Source organism: Dreissena polymorpha, chromosome 1 (assembly GCF_020536995.1).
Source record: "Dreissena polymorpha isolate Duluth1 chromosome 1, UMN_Dpol_1.0, whole genome shotgun sequence".
Lineage (NCBI taxonomy): Eukaryota > Metazoa > Mollusca > Bivalvia > Myida > Dreissenidae > Dreissena > Dreissena polymorpha.
This window is the reverse complement of record NC_068355.1, coordinates 181,035,685-181,053,686: the sequence shown is the minus strand read 5'-3', so window position 1 is coordinate 181,053,686 and position 18,002 is coordinate 181,035,685. Positions and strand designations below refer to the sequence as shown.

General features: G+C 35.6%; 2 protein-coding genes across 2 annotated transcripts in view; both read left to right on the top strand.

Moving 5' to 3' along the window:
• The first annotated feature begins 479 nt into the window (after positions 1 to 479).
• LOC127864758 (uncharacterized) lies at positions 480 to 7,468 on the top strand. The gene is made up of 4 exons (XM_052404624.1): positions 480 to 930; positions 4,172 to 4,230; positions 4,615 to 4,962; positions 7,458 to 7,468. Exons 1-4 carry the CDS (start codon positions 668 to 670, stop codon positions 7,466 to 7,468), a joined length of 681 nt encoding a protein of 226 aa, XP_052260584.1. The 5' UTR covers positions 480 to 667.
• LOC127864742 (uncharacterized) overlaps positions 7,374 to 18,002 on the top strand; it is a 28,493-nt gene continuing 17,864 nt past the window's right edge. Inside the window, exons 1-5 of the mRNA XM_052404622.1 lie at positions 7,374 to 7,511; positions 10,380 to 10,532; positions 15,020 to 15,169; positions 15,587 to 15,709; positions 17,108 to 17,193. Coding sequence (XP_052260582.1) covers positions 10,479 to 10,532; positions 15,020 to 15,169; positions 15,587 to 15,709; positions 17,108 to 17,193 — 413 coding nt within the window. The 5' untranslated portion in view covers positions 7,374 to 7,511; positions 10,380 to 10,478. The remainder of the gene's footprint in view (positions 7,512 to 10,379; positions 10,533 to 15,019; positions 15,170 to 15,586; positions 15,710 to 17,107; positions 17,194 to 18,002) is intronic.

Sequence of the window (18,002 nt, the reverse complement as noted above, 5' to 3'; positions counted from 1 at the left end):
TTAAGCAAAGCTTTATTCATATTTTATTACTGCCTTGGATTTTCCTGCTGCTATTTAGTGTTCCTGGGATAATGTTTTAGTTTGATAAAAATCAATGTTATATAAGCAATAACAAAAACAAGACATTAAGTGTCAATTAAGCAACAATTTAATGCATACTTTATCAAAGATGGACTTATTTTATAAAGTAATGTACCACATTAAGTGTCAATAAGTGTCAATTAAGTTCCCCTTTGACTTCTGTGATCAATTGTGAATTAAATTTGCAAACTATTTAACCAAAGAACATGCATGAAATGTTATTCAATGTAAAATGGTCTGTGTGACAGTACAGTTTTAGGAAACCTAACACCTCCCCAATGCCCACGTGATAGTTCAGTGAATATTGATTGGCTATTTACTGGTTTCATAATCATGTGGTAGTCAGTTAAAATAGTTACACTGTTTACTGGTAACACAAAATTGGGCTGCACATTAGTACAGAGATCATAGCACTCTTAGCTGTTTATCGGATTTGTTCCTGTTAAGTTAAACACCTTTTTAAAAAAGGTAAACTTTAAATCAACCTCTGTGTTTGTGGAATAGGTTGCTATATTGACAGAGATACATTGAGTATTTTTACTTGCAAATACAAATTGCAGTTTGCGTTTTACTAATACACTACAAAATGGCATCATTTTCTCAGTCTTCTATTGAGAAGGGTTCTGATTTCGTATATTTATGTAGTGGTAGTGCCTGCAAAGACAAGAGCACTGTGATGAATGCTGAGGTTTACTGTGAAACGTGTGACAAGTTCTTCTGTAAGAAGTGTTGTGGCTTACATGACCAGTTGTTTACAGGTCATAATGTTCTTGGAAAGGAACATGAAAATAAATGGTCTGTATCCAAAGAGAAAGACAGCACATCACAGAAATTGAAAGTGGACTCCAGGTATTTATAAAATGCCTTTTTTTGTAAAGTTTTATTATAAATCTCATTTGTAGCTCATCTATTTTTTGAAAAAAAAATTATGAGCTATTGTCATCACCTTGGCGTCGGCGTCAGCGTTGGCGTCGGCGTCCGGTTAAGTTTTGTGTTTAGGTCCACTTTTCTCATAAAGTATCAAAGCTATTGCATTCAAACTTTGTACACTTACTTACTATCATGAGGGGACTGGGCAGGCAAAGTTAGATAACTCTGGCCTGCATTTTGACAGAATTATGTGCCCTTTTTATACTTAGAAAATTAAAAATTTGGTTAAGTTTTGTGTTTAGGTCCATTTTTCTCATAAAGCATCAAAGCTATTGAATTCAAACTTGGTACACTTACTTACTATCATAAGGGGACTGCATGGGCAGGCAAAGTTAGATAACTCTGGCGTGCATTTTGACAGAATTATGTGCCCTTTTTATACTTGGAAAATTGCGGTGCTCTTGTTAAATACATGCAATATTTAAAAAATTAAAAACTTTGACTAAGGACACAGTTACTCTACCAGAAAATTTGGATTATATGGTTTTAGGGCATTAATTCCCTTAAAATCTGATCTTTCAGGAGGATAAACTCAAGAAAAGCTATGAGTAGTCTAATCATGTTAGTTCAGATATAGTTGAAACATTATAATTGAAACAGCTCAAATGAAAATATTGGTACACTCCATGATATGTTAATGTTGCTCCTTTTAGAACATGATTTCCTAAAAATGTTTTTGTCAATAACGGAAGAAAGCTTCACACCTATAAGTAAAACAAGAGCACCGCATAACTGGTGCCACACTCGGCTGCGAAAGCTTGTCAGAGTGACCTTGACCTTTGACCTAGTGACCCAAAAATGGGTGTGGTGTGTAGAACTCATCAAGGTGCAGCTTCATATGAAGTTTCAATGTTGTAGGTGGAAGCACTTTTAGTTTAGAAGCAATGTTCAAAACCTTAACAAAATGTTCAGGTTTTAGCGGACGACGACGGACACGACGGCGGACACGACGAGCTGGCTATGACAATACCTCGGGTTTTCTCCGAAATTAGTCGGGCTAATAAGATACAAAGTGTGTGTGGAGTTGGGAATTAGTGTATCTTATAAATAGGTTATGCAACAGTATCACTTTCAACTCAGTCATTACATGCCAAATTTGAATATTATTTTAGGGTGACAGATTTATGCACTCAATTTAACTATCTTGTAAAAATAACTCATTTACCAAATGATACTTCATAACAAAATTAAAAAGTAAAATAAAAATGGTTTTCATGGAATTAATGGTATAGATGTTTTCACTGCCTAACAGTTGAACTATGTTCACAAAACTCTTAAAATTTTGTATGTCAGATAAGCAGCAAACTCTGAATTATATAAAATGAGCTGGTTTAACTGTTCCTCATTCTGAGTTGATTTTTTTAAATCTTTACCAATATTGTTGAGAATGTTGACTTATTATATGCTAGCCATGTGTGCTAGCTGATCTCATCAACACAGGGACTTGCAGTGTTTTTTTTCACCTATATGGGAATGGTGGCGGGGCCCTTCCAAAGGGGAAAAACACGTCGTTTTTTAGGAAAAGGGGAAAATTACAAATTCACTCTTTTATATGTAATGATATTTATTATATGAATACACATGTATGTATGAATGCAATATTCACAGCTGAATGTCTCTGTCCTTTTTCTTAAATATATATCAATGATTGTTTCAAAATTAGTTTCAGACAGTTCAGCCGTCATGCACAGTCTCAGTTTTCCTAGCCAATTTGAGTCTAATTGGAATTTTTTTAATCGATAAAATGGCAAATTTGAGCATTTTTTATCAATAAAATGGAGCAAATTGGAATATTTTTATCAACAAATATCGACACAATATAGGTACATCAGGCCTTTTCCTGGCCATTTTGGGGAAAAATGAAATTGATGTGAAAAGTGACCACTGATTTGGGAAAAACTAATTTAATTCTTTATGATAATTCAAAATCATATTAATATTATATTTATATACTTTGTTAGTTGTTTATGAAATAAATCTGAGATATATGTATCATTAGACAGTTCTTTCTAAAAAAAAAAAAAATTAAAAAATATTTATTTTTTTTGTTTTTTTTACTTCTGGAGGGGATTTTTTCTACAAAATAGGGGAAAAATATATACTATTGTTTGAGGGGAATGGGGCCAAATATCGGCCCCAAAATTGCATTTTAAAAAAACACTGTTATGTAATGGTACTATTGCTTACATTGTTTTTTTTAAAGCAAAGTCATTTTGGCCAACAGTTTTCATCCAAACTTTATAAAGTCTGTTATCTAAAGATTGCTTTACACGTCAATGAGTGTTAATCAAACAAAAGAATGTAACATTGACACTGCTACTTTTCCTGGACATCCTCCAACTATTTTTTAAAATAAGGTTCAAATATAAATGCCATAATTATTGCAGGCCAAAACCAGACAATGCACTATTAGTCAGAATGTTTGCCTGTTGAGCGGGACACTTTAAGTTTGCCAATACAATTGTTTTTCTGCCAAAAAAAGCAAAAACTTATAGATCTGGTAATTTAAATGGTAGACTTTTCATTAGAATTGCCAGTCAATTGCATTTTAAATTTTAATCAAAAGCATAAAAATACTTTATATATAATTTTTATTTAAAAAAAAATATTTGTGAAATATAAAATAATCAAGAAATCCAAGTAATATCACTAAATATACTGATATAAACACAGTTGTACGATTGCCAAACCCATTCACAAGGGAGAACACTCAATCACACCCTCTTTTGTGGGTTACATTACACAAAGGCAACTTAATGCCTTTATTACAGATGCGCATTGCATAAATCTGGAGCGCATTATAGTTGTATCTGATAAATAATGAATGTTTCGTTATTGCAAAAAGAACACAAAATGTGGAGTACACTTATAGGCAAAACAATTGCTTGCAGGGTATCATTTCAACTTGACTTTGACACACATTTAATGGGTATTATTTTAATTAGGACTGATACAGGTATTAACTGTACAGACTGCATTGTGTAATTATTTATTTATGTTGATAAGGACAAATGGAATCTCAGAGGGATGCTGGGACAGAACTTGCAAAACCGAGGCAATCCTTTCGATACATATGCCATGTATGTTGAAAATGTCGCAAAAGTTTAGATTCTTGGAAAAGTAACTATAATGATGCTTAACGTATGTTGTTTCTTTGTAGTAGACCTCAACCAGGTAATAAGGACCCCTCAAAGAATCTTGTGTTGAAGAAAATTGCAGGTAACAGAATCTTTTTATATCTTCAATGTGTCTTTTTACAGCCCAGCTTATTTGATGTTGATTCATGGCCAGTAGATAAAATGAATTTCTGGGAAAAAAATCACATTTTCGTTGAAATTTTTCTGTATGACATCGTGAGGTTAAATTTTGTTTGAAAATGCAAACTATACTATTCACCTAGGCATCTGCATTGTAGAAAGTTGCTCTGTGATTCTAAATTATGACGTGGCTTCAAAAAGACTGTTTATTTAGCCCATACTTTCCACACCATTTAGTAAAAATAAAGTTAAACAAATTAAAAAAAACAACAGAACACACAGAATTGGGTGTTGTCTCTGAAAATAATGTATTTCACATTTCTAAATCTTCTTTTAACTTCCTTAGCTTTTGAGCAGCGAGTTTCTAAGACTTCTAAAGCAGTAGAAATGCCTGCCAAGAAACCTTCCCAGGGTCAGGAGACCATCAGGCCAAGCAGGGACGCCTTCACAGCTGGTGCACAAGGGCACGTATCCAGCGACAATGTGTCTGGTAGGAGGGCAGGCTTGAATGATGACAAGAAAAAACCAATGAGAGAAGGCACATTCAGGGTACGGACTTTATATGGACGAAATGTTTGCTGTAATGATTGTTACTGTTACACGCCCTCTACAAAGGTAGTTATCAAAGGGGTTATACTTGAATCTGCATGTTCATCTGTCTGTCAGTTTGTCAGCAGACACAGACTTCTCCGAAGTTATGCATCTAAAATTTTAAACATACAGCATTTAAACTTTCATTCAATGGTTCTTATGTTTTGAGATTGTGCATGTTCAGATTTCATGCATTTTTAAGGTCACAAGGGCGTGAGGCACTGTTCTAATTAAATTATAACAACAAAGGAATAAGTGAATTTAAATTTAGATTGAATGCAACATGCACAAAGTAAAAGTAAATTTCTATGTACAATAAACCTGCATTTGAATGTATCTTTATCTTATGACTTACTTATGTAATTTATCTTTACCTGTTATGCTTTCAATTGCATTTAAGAGTACAATATTTTTATAAAAGTCATCTGCAAATAACAATCAGATGAAACATTATTTAATAAACTAGTTTAAATGTTAAAGGTGTCAATGATTCAAAAGATCTATAGCACATAAATCATCATCATCATTCCCTAATCCTTTGGGAGGAAATGAGCCACGGCCACACAGAGCTCCTCAGCTAGGAAGATCTGTTGTGGGCTTCTGGGAGTAGCTAACCCATGGTAGGGACGTCTACCCTTTCACATTGTCCATCCAGCTTTTTTCTGACCTTGTGTGTGACCTCCCTATGCCAAAATGGAGGAACTAAAGATATCTTATAAAGAAAACTTACAAAGTGGACTTGAAATCAGTTGATCATGTGACTAAAACGTTGACCAGTGTCACTTAATGATAACTGTTTCTTCATATTCAGAACATGAAGCCTTTTTATGATCATGAGCATAGGTTATGTGGCACTGTGCAGTTGACACATTTTTGGAAAATTTTCTCGAGAATATTCAAGTTCCTGTAAAGGGTAGTTTTTTTCAGTAAGTTTATGTGTATTTCATCACAGTGGTCTCTATTTGATGTCTTAAGCATCCAGACAAAAAAAAATCTCCATAATCGTCACTCTTAAAATTCCAATTTATAAAATAACACTTACTGATCAGGGTATTGTACTTTAAAAACCATTGTGTGAACAGATTAACAACCCTGCTTTTATGGGGATTTTAACCCTTACAGTGCTGGAACCGAATTTTTGAAGGCCTTTGCAAACAGTTTGGATCCAGATGAGACGCCACAGAACGTGGCGTCTCATCTGAATCCAAACTGTTTGCTATTCTGATAGTATTCTTTGAAAAAAATCAAAGAAAATGCTAATTTTAGAAATTCAGCAGACGACATTTTAGCAGATGACAAATTTTCCAGCATGCAAAGGGTTAATAATACTTTGATTGCTGTGCCGATTCTAACCCAACGCTATTCAACCTTCAATATTTTCACACGCTAATCAATGTGATCATTAATTTCATATTCTCAAGTGTCACTTTCTGTCTCAAATTACTCCACAAGTGTTGTCTATTACAAAGTGAAACTCAAATGAAAACATGTTTTTCATATCTATTCAAATAGTTTTATTGCTATACAAACTGCTACAACCTCATTCACACCTACAGTTACCCGCTGTTTGTTATGTCAACAATAGCCCTTTCAACCAGCAAGATAATAGGGTGAAGTATTCTGTAAAAAAACATTGTGTTTATTATGAATAAATACGCTTGCAAAATGAATTTTTCACTCATAAGCAATGTTGTATAATATTGAAATTAGGGGTTACCTCACTGCGCGTAATACACGTTAAAGTACAGTAGTGAAACGAAAGTAACCATGACAATACATGTATGTACATGTACGATGGCAATTATTTGTAAAGATAAATGATATGGTAAGTTATTGTTTAGTCGTGCGTTCTTTTTGAGTTGTGGGTATAGAGATTGTGTGAAATCCCTTGATAGAAGAACGTTTGCATATGATGAAGTTCGTTACAGAAAGAAGTTTTGACACAAACACCATCGTTTTACTGATCAAAAATGTGACAAAATCAGGTGAATTTTGTGATACATCATAACTCCATACGTTCTTATCAAATATTGCCTCCTTAATTTATTGTCCATATAGTGTTTTTAAGTAACAAAAAATAGTTTATTTATGAGTATTTCCATGCAACATCGTCTGTTGAAATCTGTTTTTTGCAAGAAATTATCCTCTCACCTTCAATGTCAGTTTAAAGGCTATTTATCGCACGCAAATCTTGAAATTGGGACAGCCATTCAGAATCCACATCTTAAGAAGAACCATTATTTTCAATATGGCGGTTGGACACAATCAATATAATTGATTATTTTGATGTTTACAGAAAAACAAAATTTGACAACAAATATAACGACCAAAGTTTGATATTTTGTTTGTTTTGATTCATGGTCATATATTTATAAAATAGTTTATAAAAAAATTGTGGTGTAACATTTTATGAAAATTACCCACAAATCAACTAGAATATTGCATACTAATAATATTTTATAAAGTGCATTTCAAAATTTTGTGAACAAAATATATCCATAACTGCAGTAAATTGAATACACATATGCTATAAAAGGTTACACATATACTGGGCCAGCTTTGTAGAATGAAGTTAAGCACATATGATTGTTATTGCAGACGGATGCTGAGAAAGACCAGACAGAATTATATAAAGACGAGCTTCAAAATCAGGTATAAAACTTTTCATTTTCTGACTTGTTGAATAAATTCAATTTAAGTTTGGCTTTTATTTATCTTAATCTGTTTATTTAAAGCTCATGTAAGCACATATACTGCTGATAAGGAGATTTAACCCTTTCAGTGGGGGAACCGAATTTTGAAGGCCTTTGCAAACAGTTTGGATCCAGATGAGACGCCACAGAACGTGGCGTCTCATCAGGATCCAAACTGTTTGCTATTCTGATAATATTCTGTGAAAAAAATCGAAGAAAATGCTAATTTTAGAAATTCAGCAGACGACATTTTAGCAGACGACAAATTTTCCAGCATGCAAAGGGTTAAGAACTCTGTTGCTCGTCAGTCTGCACCCATTAACTTTTTTCATCTTAACGCCTCTCCTTAACTGCTCTGCAGATCTATACCAAACTTCACAGGAATCATCCTTGGTTGAATCTCTTTGCAATTTGTTCAAATTATTTTGGAAATAGAGGTCAAAGGTGCAAAAGAATATTTAAAAAAAGAATACTTTGACAATCTTATAAGGGTCAGGGATTTAATATTTGATGTCTGACTTTGTATGGTGGTCCTAAATTAAGTGTGTTCAAATACTGTTTTTGGGATCAAAACTGGCTATCCCCAGGGGTTACATTTCAAAGGGGTAAATAACTTTTAAAATCCTTTTCTCTAAAAGTCAAAGGGCAAGAGCTTGTGTATTTGGCATATAACATTGAATAGTTGTTCTAGCTACCAAGGATGTTCAACTCATTCCCCTGGACTCGTAACTGGCCGCATCGAATGGTCACAAGATTTATGTAGACTTATATCGTAAATTACAAAAAAAATCTCTGAAACCGCAATGGTCAGGTGTTCAATATTTGGTGTGTAACCCTTATAGGTTGGGCATCAAATCATTCCATTGAGTTCAAAATTGGGCTTGCCCTAGGGTTTTCTTGTTTTATTTATTATGCCCCCCTTCAAAGAAGAGGGGGTAAATTGCTTTGCTCATGTCGGTCGGTCTGTCGGTCGGTTTGTCGGTCCGTCCACCAGGTGGTTGTCAGATGATAACTCAAGAACGCTTGGGCCTAGGGTCATGAAACTTCATAGGTACATTGATCATGACTCGCAGATGACCCCTATTGATTTTGAGGTCACTAGGTCAAAGGTCAAGGTCATGGTGATCCGAAATAGTAAAATGGTTTCCGGATGATAACTCAAGAACGCATACGCCTAGGATCATGAAACTTCATAGGCTGATTGATCATGACTCGCAGATGACCCCTATTGATTTTGAGGTCACAAGGTCAAAGGTCAAGGTCACAGTGACCCGAAGTAGTAAAATGATTTTCGGATGATAACATTTCATAGGTACATTGATCGTGACTCGCAGATAACCCCTATTGATTTTTAGGTCACTAGGTCAAAGGTCAAGGTCACAGTGACAAAAAAGTATTCACACAATGGCTGCCAGTACAACAGACAGCCCATATTTTTTTTTAACATCTAATAAATAACCCCACCCCACATTATACCCCCCTCTCATTCTCCCTACCCCCCTCCTACCCACCCACACCCCCCAATTAAACATCTTATAAATTACCACACCCCACATTATATTCCCCTCTCACCCCCCCTACCCCCCCACCCCCCCCTACCCCCCCTACCCCCCCACCCCCCCCCCCCCCTCATTTTTTTTTATGCCCCCCTTAGAAGAAGAGGGGGTATATTGCTTCGCTCATGTCGGTTGGTCTGTCGGTCCGTCCACCAGGTGGTTGTCAGATGATAACTCAAGAACGCTTGGGCCTAGGATCATAAAACTGCATAGGTACATTGATCATGACTCGCAGATGACCCCTGTTGATTTTGAGGTCACTAGGTCAAAGGTCAAGGTCACAGTGACAAAAATCATATTCACACAATGGCTGCCACTACAACGGACAGCCCATATGGGGGGCATGCATGTTTTACAAACAGCCCTTGTTTGTATTTCAAAGTGTTATAACACAAACATTATTAAGTCTGCACATTACAGTTTTAAAGCAAACATCATAAAGTCTGCACATAACAGTTTTTAGGCCAACATCATTAAGTCTGCACATAACAGTTTTTAGGCCAACATCATTAAGTCTGCACATAACAGTTTTTAGGCCAACATCATTAAGTCTGCACATAACAGTTTTTATGCCAATATCATTAAGTCTGCACATAACAGTTTTTTAAGCTAACATCATAAAGTCTGTCCTTAACAGTTTATACGCTAACATCATTAAGTCTGCACATAACAGTTTTTAGGCCAACATCATAAAGTCTGCACTTACCAGTTTTAAGGTCAACTTCATTAAGTCTGCACATACCAGTTATGACGCTAACATCATTAAGTCTGCACATAACAGTTTTTATGCCAATATCATTAAGTCTGCACATAACAGTTTTTTAAGCTAACATCATAAAGTCTGTCCTTAACAGTTTATACGCTAACATCATTAAGTCTGCACATAACAGTTTTTAGGCCAACATCATAAAGTCTGCACTTACCAGTTTTAAGGTCAACTTCATTAAGTCTGCACATACCAGTTATGACGCTAACATCATTAAGTCTGCACATAACAGTTTTTATGCCAATATCATTAAGTCTGCACATAACAGTTTTTTAAGCTAACATCATAAAGTCTGTCCTTAACAGTTTATACGCTAACATCATTAAGTCTGCACATATCAGTTTTTACGCTAACATCATAAAGTCTGCACATAACAGTTTTTATGCTAATATCATGAAGTCTGCACATAACAGTTTTTATGCTAATATCCTAAAGTCTGCACATAACAGTTTTTATGCTAATATCATAAAGCCTGCAGACAACAGTATTTATGTACATGACTTAGGTGAGCAACCTAGAGCGTCGTCTGCAGCAGTTGGAGGTTGAACGGGTTAGGAATGAGAAAGAGCAAGAGAACCGTCGTCTGGAGGAGCAGCGAGTGCAAATGCAGCTTGAGTATGAGGAGGAGAAGAAGAAGATTAAGGCTAGAGAGGAGGAGGTAGGCAGAAGGAGAAAGGTGGTACAGGATAGGTATGGGCAGTAAGTGCGTATGCAGTGTGAATATGGGAGGCGCAGAAGAAGTGACGCTCTATCAAATATGTTCAAATTATTCCAACTTGATGAATAAGAAGTTCAGTGGAGCTTGAAAAATAAAAAAAATAAAAGAAAACTTTGAAAGTCTAGGAAACCACAAGGGTCAGGGGCTCAATATTTGGGGTGTAATTTTTCTTGTAGTCCTATATTAAGTTTGTTTAAATCATGTTTCTTGGGTCAAAACTGACCCCGCCCCAGGGGTCACCAGATTGTCTTAGATTTTTCAAGAAAATAACTTTAAATGTTCTTCTCTGAAACACCAAGGGTGATAGGTTTGGTATTTGACATGTGACATCGTGTAGTTGTTCTCTACCAAGTTTGTTCAAATCATGCCCCTGGGGGTCAAAACTTTTCAAGGGTCACAAGCTTTATATGGACTTTTATTAAGTAACTTTATAATATTAGACGAGAATGTGTTCAATTTGATTGCCCCATACAAGTTGACCCTCGCCAATAAAACTCAAAACTCGCCTTATACGAGAAAAAGGCGGCCAATATGGAAAAACACGGCCAATACTGAAAAAGGTCGAGATTCAGCCAATCAGAAACCAGGAAAAACTCTGCCTTATATGAGAATAAAAAATTTCGACAATTGTGGACGCCATTTTGAAGTTGTATGCTTAGTTTTGGTGCAAAAGTTTTAATCTTTAAAAATATGATATTGCAGTTTACTTAAAGCACTCGGCCCCTTATATATTTAGCTCCCTTTTTCGACAAAAACAATTGTGCAGTGTAACCACAACAGTAAGGTTCAATATTTGAGCATATGTACATAAATAACAACTTTATATATTTTCAAGCTACAATGAGCTCCGAAAGCAAAACTAATTCAAAATCATGGAGGACTTACAGATTAAAAATGCAATTCCTAATGGCAATAAGTAAGTTTTCAATCCTAAATGTCTTTCTGAGTTGTATTTAAAACAATGGTAGTGAATCCAGTGTGGCTGGAATGTTATTCAGGTAAATTTTGCATAATTTTGCGACCTGACAAATTGTGTTCCTCCATCATGTAATGTCTCGAAAGCATCTTTCGTCATATACTAAGTTTAAATGGTATTGCTCCTATGCTTTATCAGTAATATCGCCTTCATATTACAATATTAATGAAATAATAATTATTCTTCTGCAATTAAATGCATGGAACATATGTTTCCTCTTGCAACAATATTCAATATTCGTTTTAAATTAACAAGATATCTCTTAAAAGGTATTTCGGTGTACATAACATTTTCAAAGCATTTTGCATGGGAATATAAACAGGGAAAAAGTTGTATAGAACAGAAATTTTGCTACTTTTCAAAACTTCATACTTGATTCAGTGTTTTTTTTTCAACGTTTTGGGAATGGGCCCAGGTCCCTTTGGATTGAGATAATTTTGCGGCGTTTTGACTAAAATTGGGAAAATTAGTGTTGTTGTTGTTTTGCTAAAAAATGCTTCAAAAATGAGGGTTCAAGTGTGCGCAGTATTATATTAATTAAGGTTGAACTTATATGGATGGGAGATGAACAAAATATTGAGATTAAAAAAAAAAAAGGAGACATTCCATTGGGATTTTTTAGCTCCCATTTGGGAAAAATATATACTTTTTGACGATGCTGCGAAGCAGCTCGTCTAAATAATCATACCATGAAAAAATTCTTCACAATGGCGACCTATGTAAAAGACCGAGCCAGTCCGATTGAGATAGCTGGATTTTTCTAATTGGCATATCTCGCTGATTATCATTGATAAAGGTAAAGGAAGCTCAGCTATAAATAGGACAGCATATTCTGTGAAAAAGATTTAATAATAGTTTGAAAACGTTAATTTTAAATCCGTTATATTCAATCCATTATATGTTTATAGATCAATGAAACAACTATGCATTTTCTGTATTGTATTTGACACTTGTCGTGATTCTGTAATGAATGAAAACGTGTATAATTAACGTTAAACACGATCATGAGTGTAAAGAAAACAAAATATTTCGAACCTGCCATTTGAAAATGTTATAGCGAGTATGGTATATAAACAGCACAATAGCTGTACAATATCTATGAAACTCGCTCTTCTGCGTGCTCTCTCATTTTGCATATTTTATAAACTTTTCAAACAGAAATTACAGAGCCACATCAGTGCACATACTATGTTTGATAATTCATTCGTTTGTTGGATAGTGTTTGCTGATTTAAACACATATTAGGTCATATCGCGGAGATTTAGTTAACCTGAACCATGTGTTCATGGGCGAACTCACGTATTCAAGTCGTATTCGACTATGTGCTCATACCTCCTTTCGGGAATCATCATGAAATTATTGCCGTACTTAACAAACAAACACGCCTAAGCTTATTGAATTAGAGAAAAAACAATAATCAAAAGAGAAAAATTATATGTTTATGCACATGGGCAGGTGAAATCACGTCTGTACACATAACATCATAAACTTAGGAAAGGAAACAACGAAATATAAAGTTTGGTTTGATATACATGTGAAATTAAAGAGCATGGTGTAATTAAAGAGCATGTCAGGTTTTGAATATATCTGCTACGTAACGTAATGTTATAACCCACAAACGTTTTACTGTAACAGAACGTTTTTTTTAATATAAATGGTACAGAAAATACACGTTGAATATCTTTTTAAAGATATTTCTTGTTATATTTGATCGAGAATGTAACCCGCCTCCCAGTTTTGCTGAATGGGTCAAGTTCCCCATGTGTACTACTTCCCCGTACCCCCAAATTTTTTTTCTTACCCAACATTTTTCGTACCCATTTTTTTTTCGTATCCAAATTTTGTTTCGTACCCAAATTGTTTTTCGTACCCAATTTTTTTTTTCGTACCCAAAATTTCTTTGTACCCATTTTTTTCGCATAATTTGTGTACCCAAAATTATCGTAACCATTTTTTTTGTACCCAAAATTTTCGTACCCACATACACAATTGTGGTGATGTAGATAAACTTTAATTGATGCTTTTATATCCATCCTCTTCAAAAGCATCGTCACACCAGTACTGTCAGTATTTGATTTCTATTGGGAATGGGTCCGATTACTGGACCGATTTTGAAATAAAAAAAAAAACACTGTCATTTAATAGCAAAAACCTGTAATTTGAAAGTGAAATTTAAGCTTTTCGTGCTGAAATTAGAATAATATTATTAAGTTAATTAATAAAATTGTCATTTATTAGTTGAATTCATATTGGCTTTGTTATTGAGCTTCAGACAGCCGTATGGTGCTTCGGCATGCGGCCTCAGGCCAATACGGCTGTCTTGAGCTCGATAACAAAGCCAATATGAATTCAACTTATTAACAAGAAATGCCGTGGCAAAGGCCGACGCGTATCCCCACGCCGCATGTTTGACCCAGGGGCGCCTCTGGGTTGGTAATGGGGCCATGCATAGTTGAGATTGACCGTATAGTCATAAGAGAAGTTCAGTATCAATAAGAAGTGAATCGGTGTAGAAATGAAGAAATTATAGTAAAAGGCAATTTTGGGTGGGTGTGGTCTATGTGGGCGGGGCGCCCCAGGGTTGGTAATGGGGCCATGCATAGTTTAGATTGACTGTATTGTCTTAAGAGAGGTTCAGTATCAATTTGAAGTGAATCGGTGAAGAAATGAAAAAATTAAAGTAAAAGGCAATTTTGGATGGGTGTAGTCTATGTGGGCGGGGCGCCCCAGGGTTGGTAATGGGGCCATGCATAGTTGAGATTGACCGTATTGTCATAAGAGAGGTTCAGTATCAATTTGAAGTGAATCGGTGTAGAAATGAAGAAATTATAGTAAAAGGCAATTTTGGGTTGGCGTGGTCTATGTGGGCGGGGCGCCCCAGGGTTGGTAATGGGGCCATGCATAGTTGAGAATGACCGTATTGTCATTAGAGAGGTTCAGTATCAATTTGAAGTGAATCGGTGTAGAAATGAAGAAGTTAATGTAAAATAACCTAAAGAAATTAGTGAAAATCTCTGACCCGGCCCCACCCCAACCCCCATAACTTTTGACCCAGGGGTCAGATCAAAATTACATATAGTGCAGGGTTGCACATATGCTCATAGCTACCATGTGTGTAAGTTTCAAGGTTGTAGTGAAAATAGTGTAGGAGGAGATAGTGGCCAGGACAGACAGACAGACAGAGAGACGGCGGCGGAGATAACCACAATATCCCTACGCTTTTCAAAATAATAATAATAACATTATAGTATAAATTATATAAATTATTGTTTTTCATTTGAAACCACAAGGGTCAAGTGTTCAATATTTGGTGTGTACGATCATAGGTTGGTTCTCAAATCATTCCTTTGGGTTCAAAGTTGACCCTGCCCTAGGGTTTATTTGTTCCTTCCATATTTGTATATTATACTTTTATTACGCAAACTTAACAGTTTGTACTTCCATGTCTTAGTTGAACAACCGAGAACGTCATCTGCAGCAGTTGGAGAAAGAAAGGGTGAGGAAAGAGGAGCGAGAGAAACGTCGTCTAGAAGAGCAGCGAGTGAGTATGCAGCTCGAGTATGAAGAGGCACAGAAGAAGATTAAGGCTAGAGAGGCAGAGGTAGGCAGAGGGGAGGAAGAGGGGGGGGGGGGGGGGGGGGTTAAGGGTAGGTAGGGGCAGCGAGTATGTATGCAGTGTGAGTATTAAGAGGAGCAGAAGAAGATTAAGGCATATAGATCAGTTTTTACATAATTCTAAAAATATCTAGGTTCAGCATTTATTGTTTTTTTAATGTTGTGAATTGAAGTCAGTGTAGATGTGAGATAAATTGAGCTTAACTTCCACACACAAACGTTATGAAAAAGGTTCAGGTTGTTGGTGAACATATTTCTGGCAAAATATTATAAGAAGTATCAATATTTTGTCATTTATACGGACTTGATGGCTTAAAAAATAGTAGAAAAAGTCTGCAATTGATTGTCATATTGTTATGATCAGCACACTGTTCTGTATATGCTGGCTCGTTGTATGATCCAGGTACTAAAGCGTCAAGAAGACGAAAGGAAGAAGGAAGCAGAACAGAAGCGGCGAGAAGCAGATGACGAGAAATTGAGAAAGCAGCAGGAACAGATAGAGCGGAAAAGAAGGGAGCTGGAACAGGTACACATGCCACAAATTGAATTACGTTAACTAAAGGGTTAGCATGCTTGCTGTTTGCCCTTTTTAGCCCAAGAAAATGGCAAAGAATGTAGTAAAATCTCCCCCAGTTCCAGCTATGCAAGGAAAGGTAGATAACTTGTAACTGTGTTCCGTACAGTGTACCTGGCCTTGCCACAGATAAAATCTCCCCCAGTACCAGCTATGCAAGGAAAGGTAGATAACTTGTAACTGTGTTCCGTACAGTGTACCTGGCCTTGCCACAGATACAAGTTGTGTGTTACTCATCTTTAACCTTTGCATGCTGGGAAATTTGTCTTCTTCTAAAATGTCGTCTGCTGATTTTCTAAAATTTGCATTTTCTTGGATTTTTTTCAAAGAATACTATCAGAATAGCAAACAGTTTGGATCCTGATGAGACGCCACGTTCTGTGGCGTCTCATCAGTATCCAAACTGTTTGCAAAGGCCTTCAAATTCCGGTTCCAGCGCTCAAAGGGTTAAATGTGTTGGGTGTTGTAAACTGGTCCTCTTGTTGCTTGAAACCCATGTAGGCACTATGCATCTACTATGGGTGATTTCATTCTCTACTTTGTGATTATAAAACTTTAATGTCATTTATTTCTGATGTAATTTTACGATTGTTATTGTAACAAATGTAACAATTACTGGTTTATTTAATACCCTTAATGATGCCTTGAGTTAAATGTTTTCTTCTGTTTCTTATTTTTATGCCCCCGAATGGTGGCATATAGTTTTTGAACTGTCCGTCAGTCAGTCTGTCCGTCCGTCCGAAAACTTTAACATTGGTCATAACTTTTGCATTATTGAAGATAGCAACTTGATATTTGACATGCATGTGTATCTCATAGAGCTGTAAATTTTGAGTGGTGAAAGGTCAAGGTCATCCTTCAAGGTCAAAGGTCAAATATATGGCTTCAAAGAGGCACAGAAGGGGGCATTTTGTTTCTGACAAACACATCTCTTGTTTTTATTGGGGATAACAGTGGTTATAGAAAGGTTATTGTTATTTTTTTTTTACAATAATATAATTTATACAAATAAAGGTGGTTTCAACATTGATTTGAAGGGGTTTTAGTGACCTAAATAGAAACAGAAAAAGGCAGAGGCAGAGGTATTAAAATGTATGTTAAATGAAATATTTATTTTTAGGATTTTGATTGAAATCTTACACTAAGATAGTACCATATTAACATAGCAACTACAGAAATATTAAATCAAAGTGAAAGCATTATTATGACAGGAAAAATTGACACCTTGTACTGACCTCTCAATAATACTTAGACATGTTCATTATAGGCCAAATGATGTATAGGTTCATTATAGGCCAAATGATGTATAGGTTCATTATAGGCCAAATGATGTATAGAAGTTTATTTCAGAGCCTCAAACCATATACTGCATACAGTGAGGGGGCAAGCTGGAATTCAGCAGGCAACCTGCATTCCAGGGAGTCCACAGAGAAACAGTATGTGCATTCTACAAATTTGTACAAATTCTGCTCCCGGGTCAAATGGGTAATACTAGCATATACTTTATAAGAAAAATAACGTCTTTTTTTTATGAAACCACAAGGACCAGAATAACCAAAATTGGTTCTTTAAACTTTAAGCTTTTGTTTCAAATCATGCCACTAGGGTTTCAAATGGTGTAAAATATTTGTATTAATTTAAATTACAAAATAACTAAAATCTTTTCCGAAACCACATGTAAACATGACTCACGTTAATGAGCAAGAAACCTGTTGTTCTGATAAAATAATAGATTTACTGGATAGAAAATGGACTGGTAAGGCTTTCAATTATCTGCTGACATTTACTTAATTGACATCATATGTATAAAAACGTGTTATAAATTAAGAATAACTTGGTACATCAATAAAGTCCATCTGCAAAGGTTTGTACATGTACAATGTCATTGTTTGTGAAATACAAAGCATCTGACTGTTTCGTTGAGCATATACGGTTTAGCATATATAGTATAATACTACATGAAATTTTTGTGCTTAATTTTTACAATTCTATGTATATTTAGGTGGGTACACATTTTTAGCTCACCTGATGGCTCAGGTGAGCTTTTGTGACCGGTCTTTGTCCGTCGTATGTCCGTCCGTCCGTCCGTCAGTCCATCCGTTAACATTTGCTCGTAAAGTCTAGAGGCCACATTTCTTGTCCCATCTTCATGAAACTTGGTCAGAAGCTTTGTCCCAATGAAATCTCGGCCGAGTTCGAAACTGGGTTGTGCAAAAACCTTGTAAACACTGTAGAAGTCGCATTT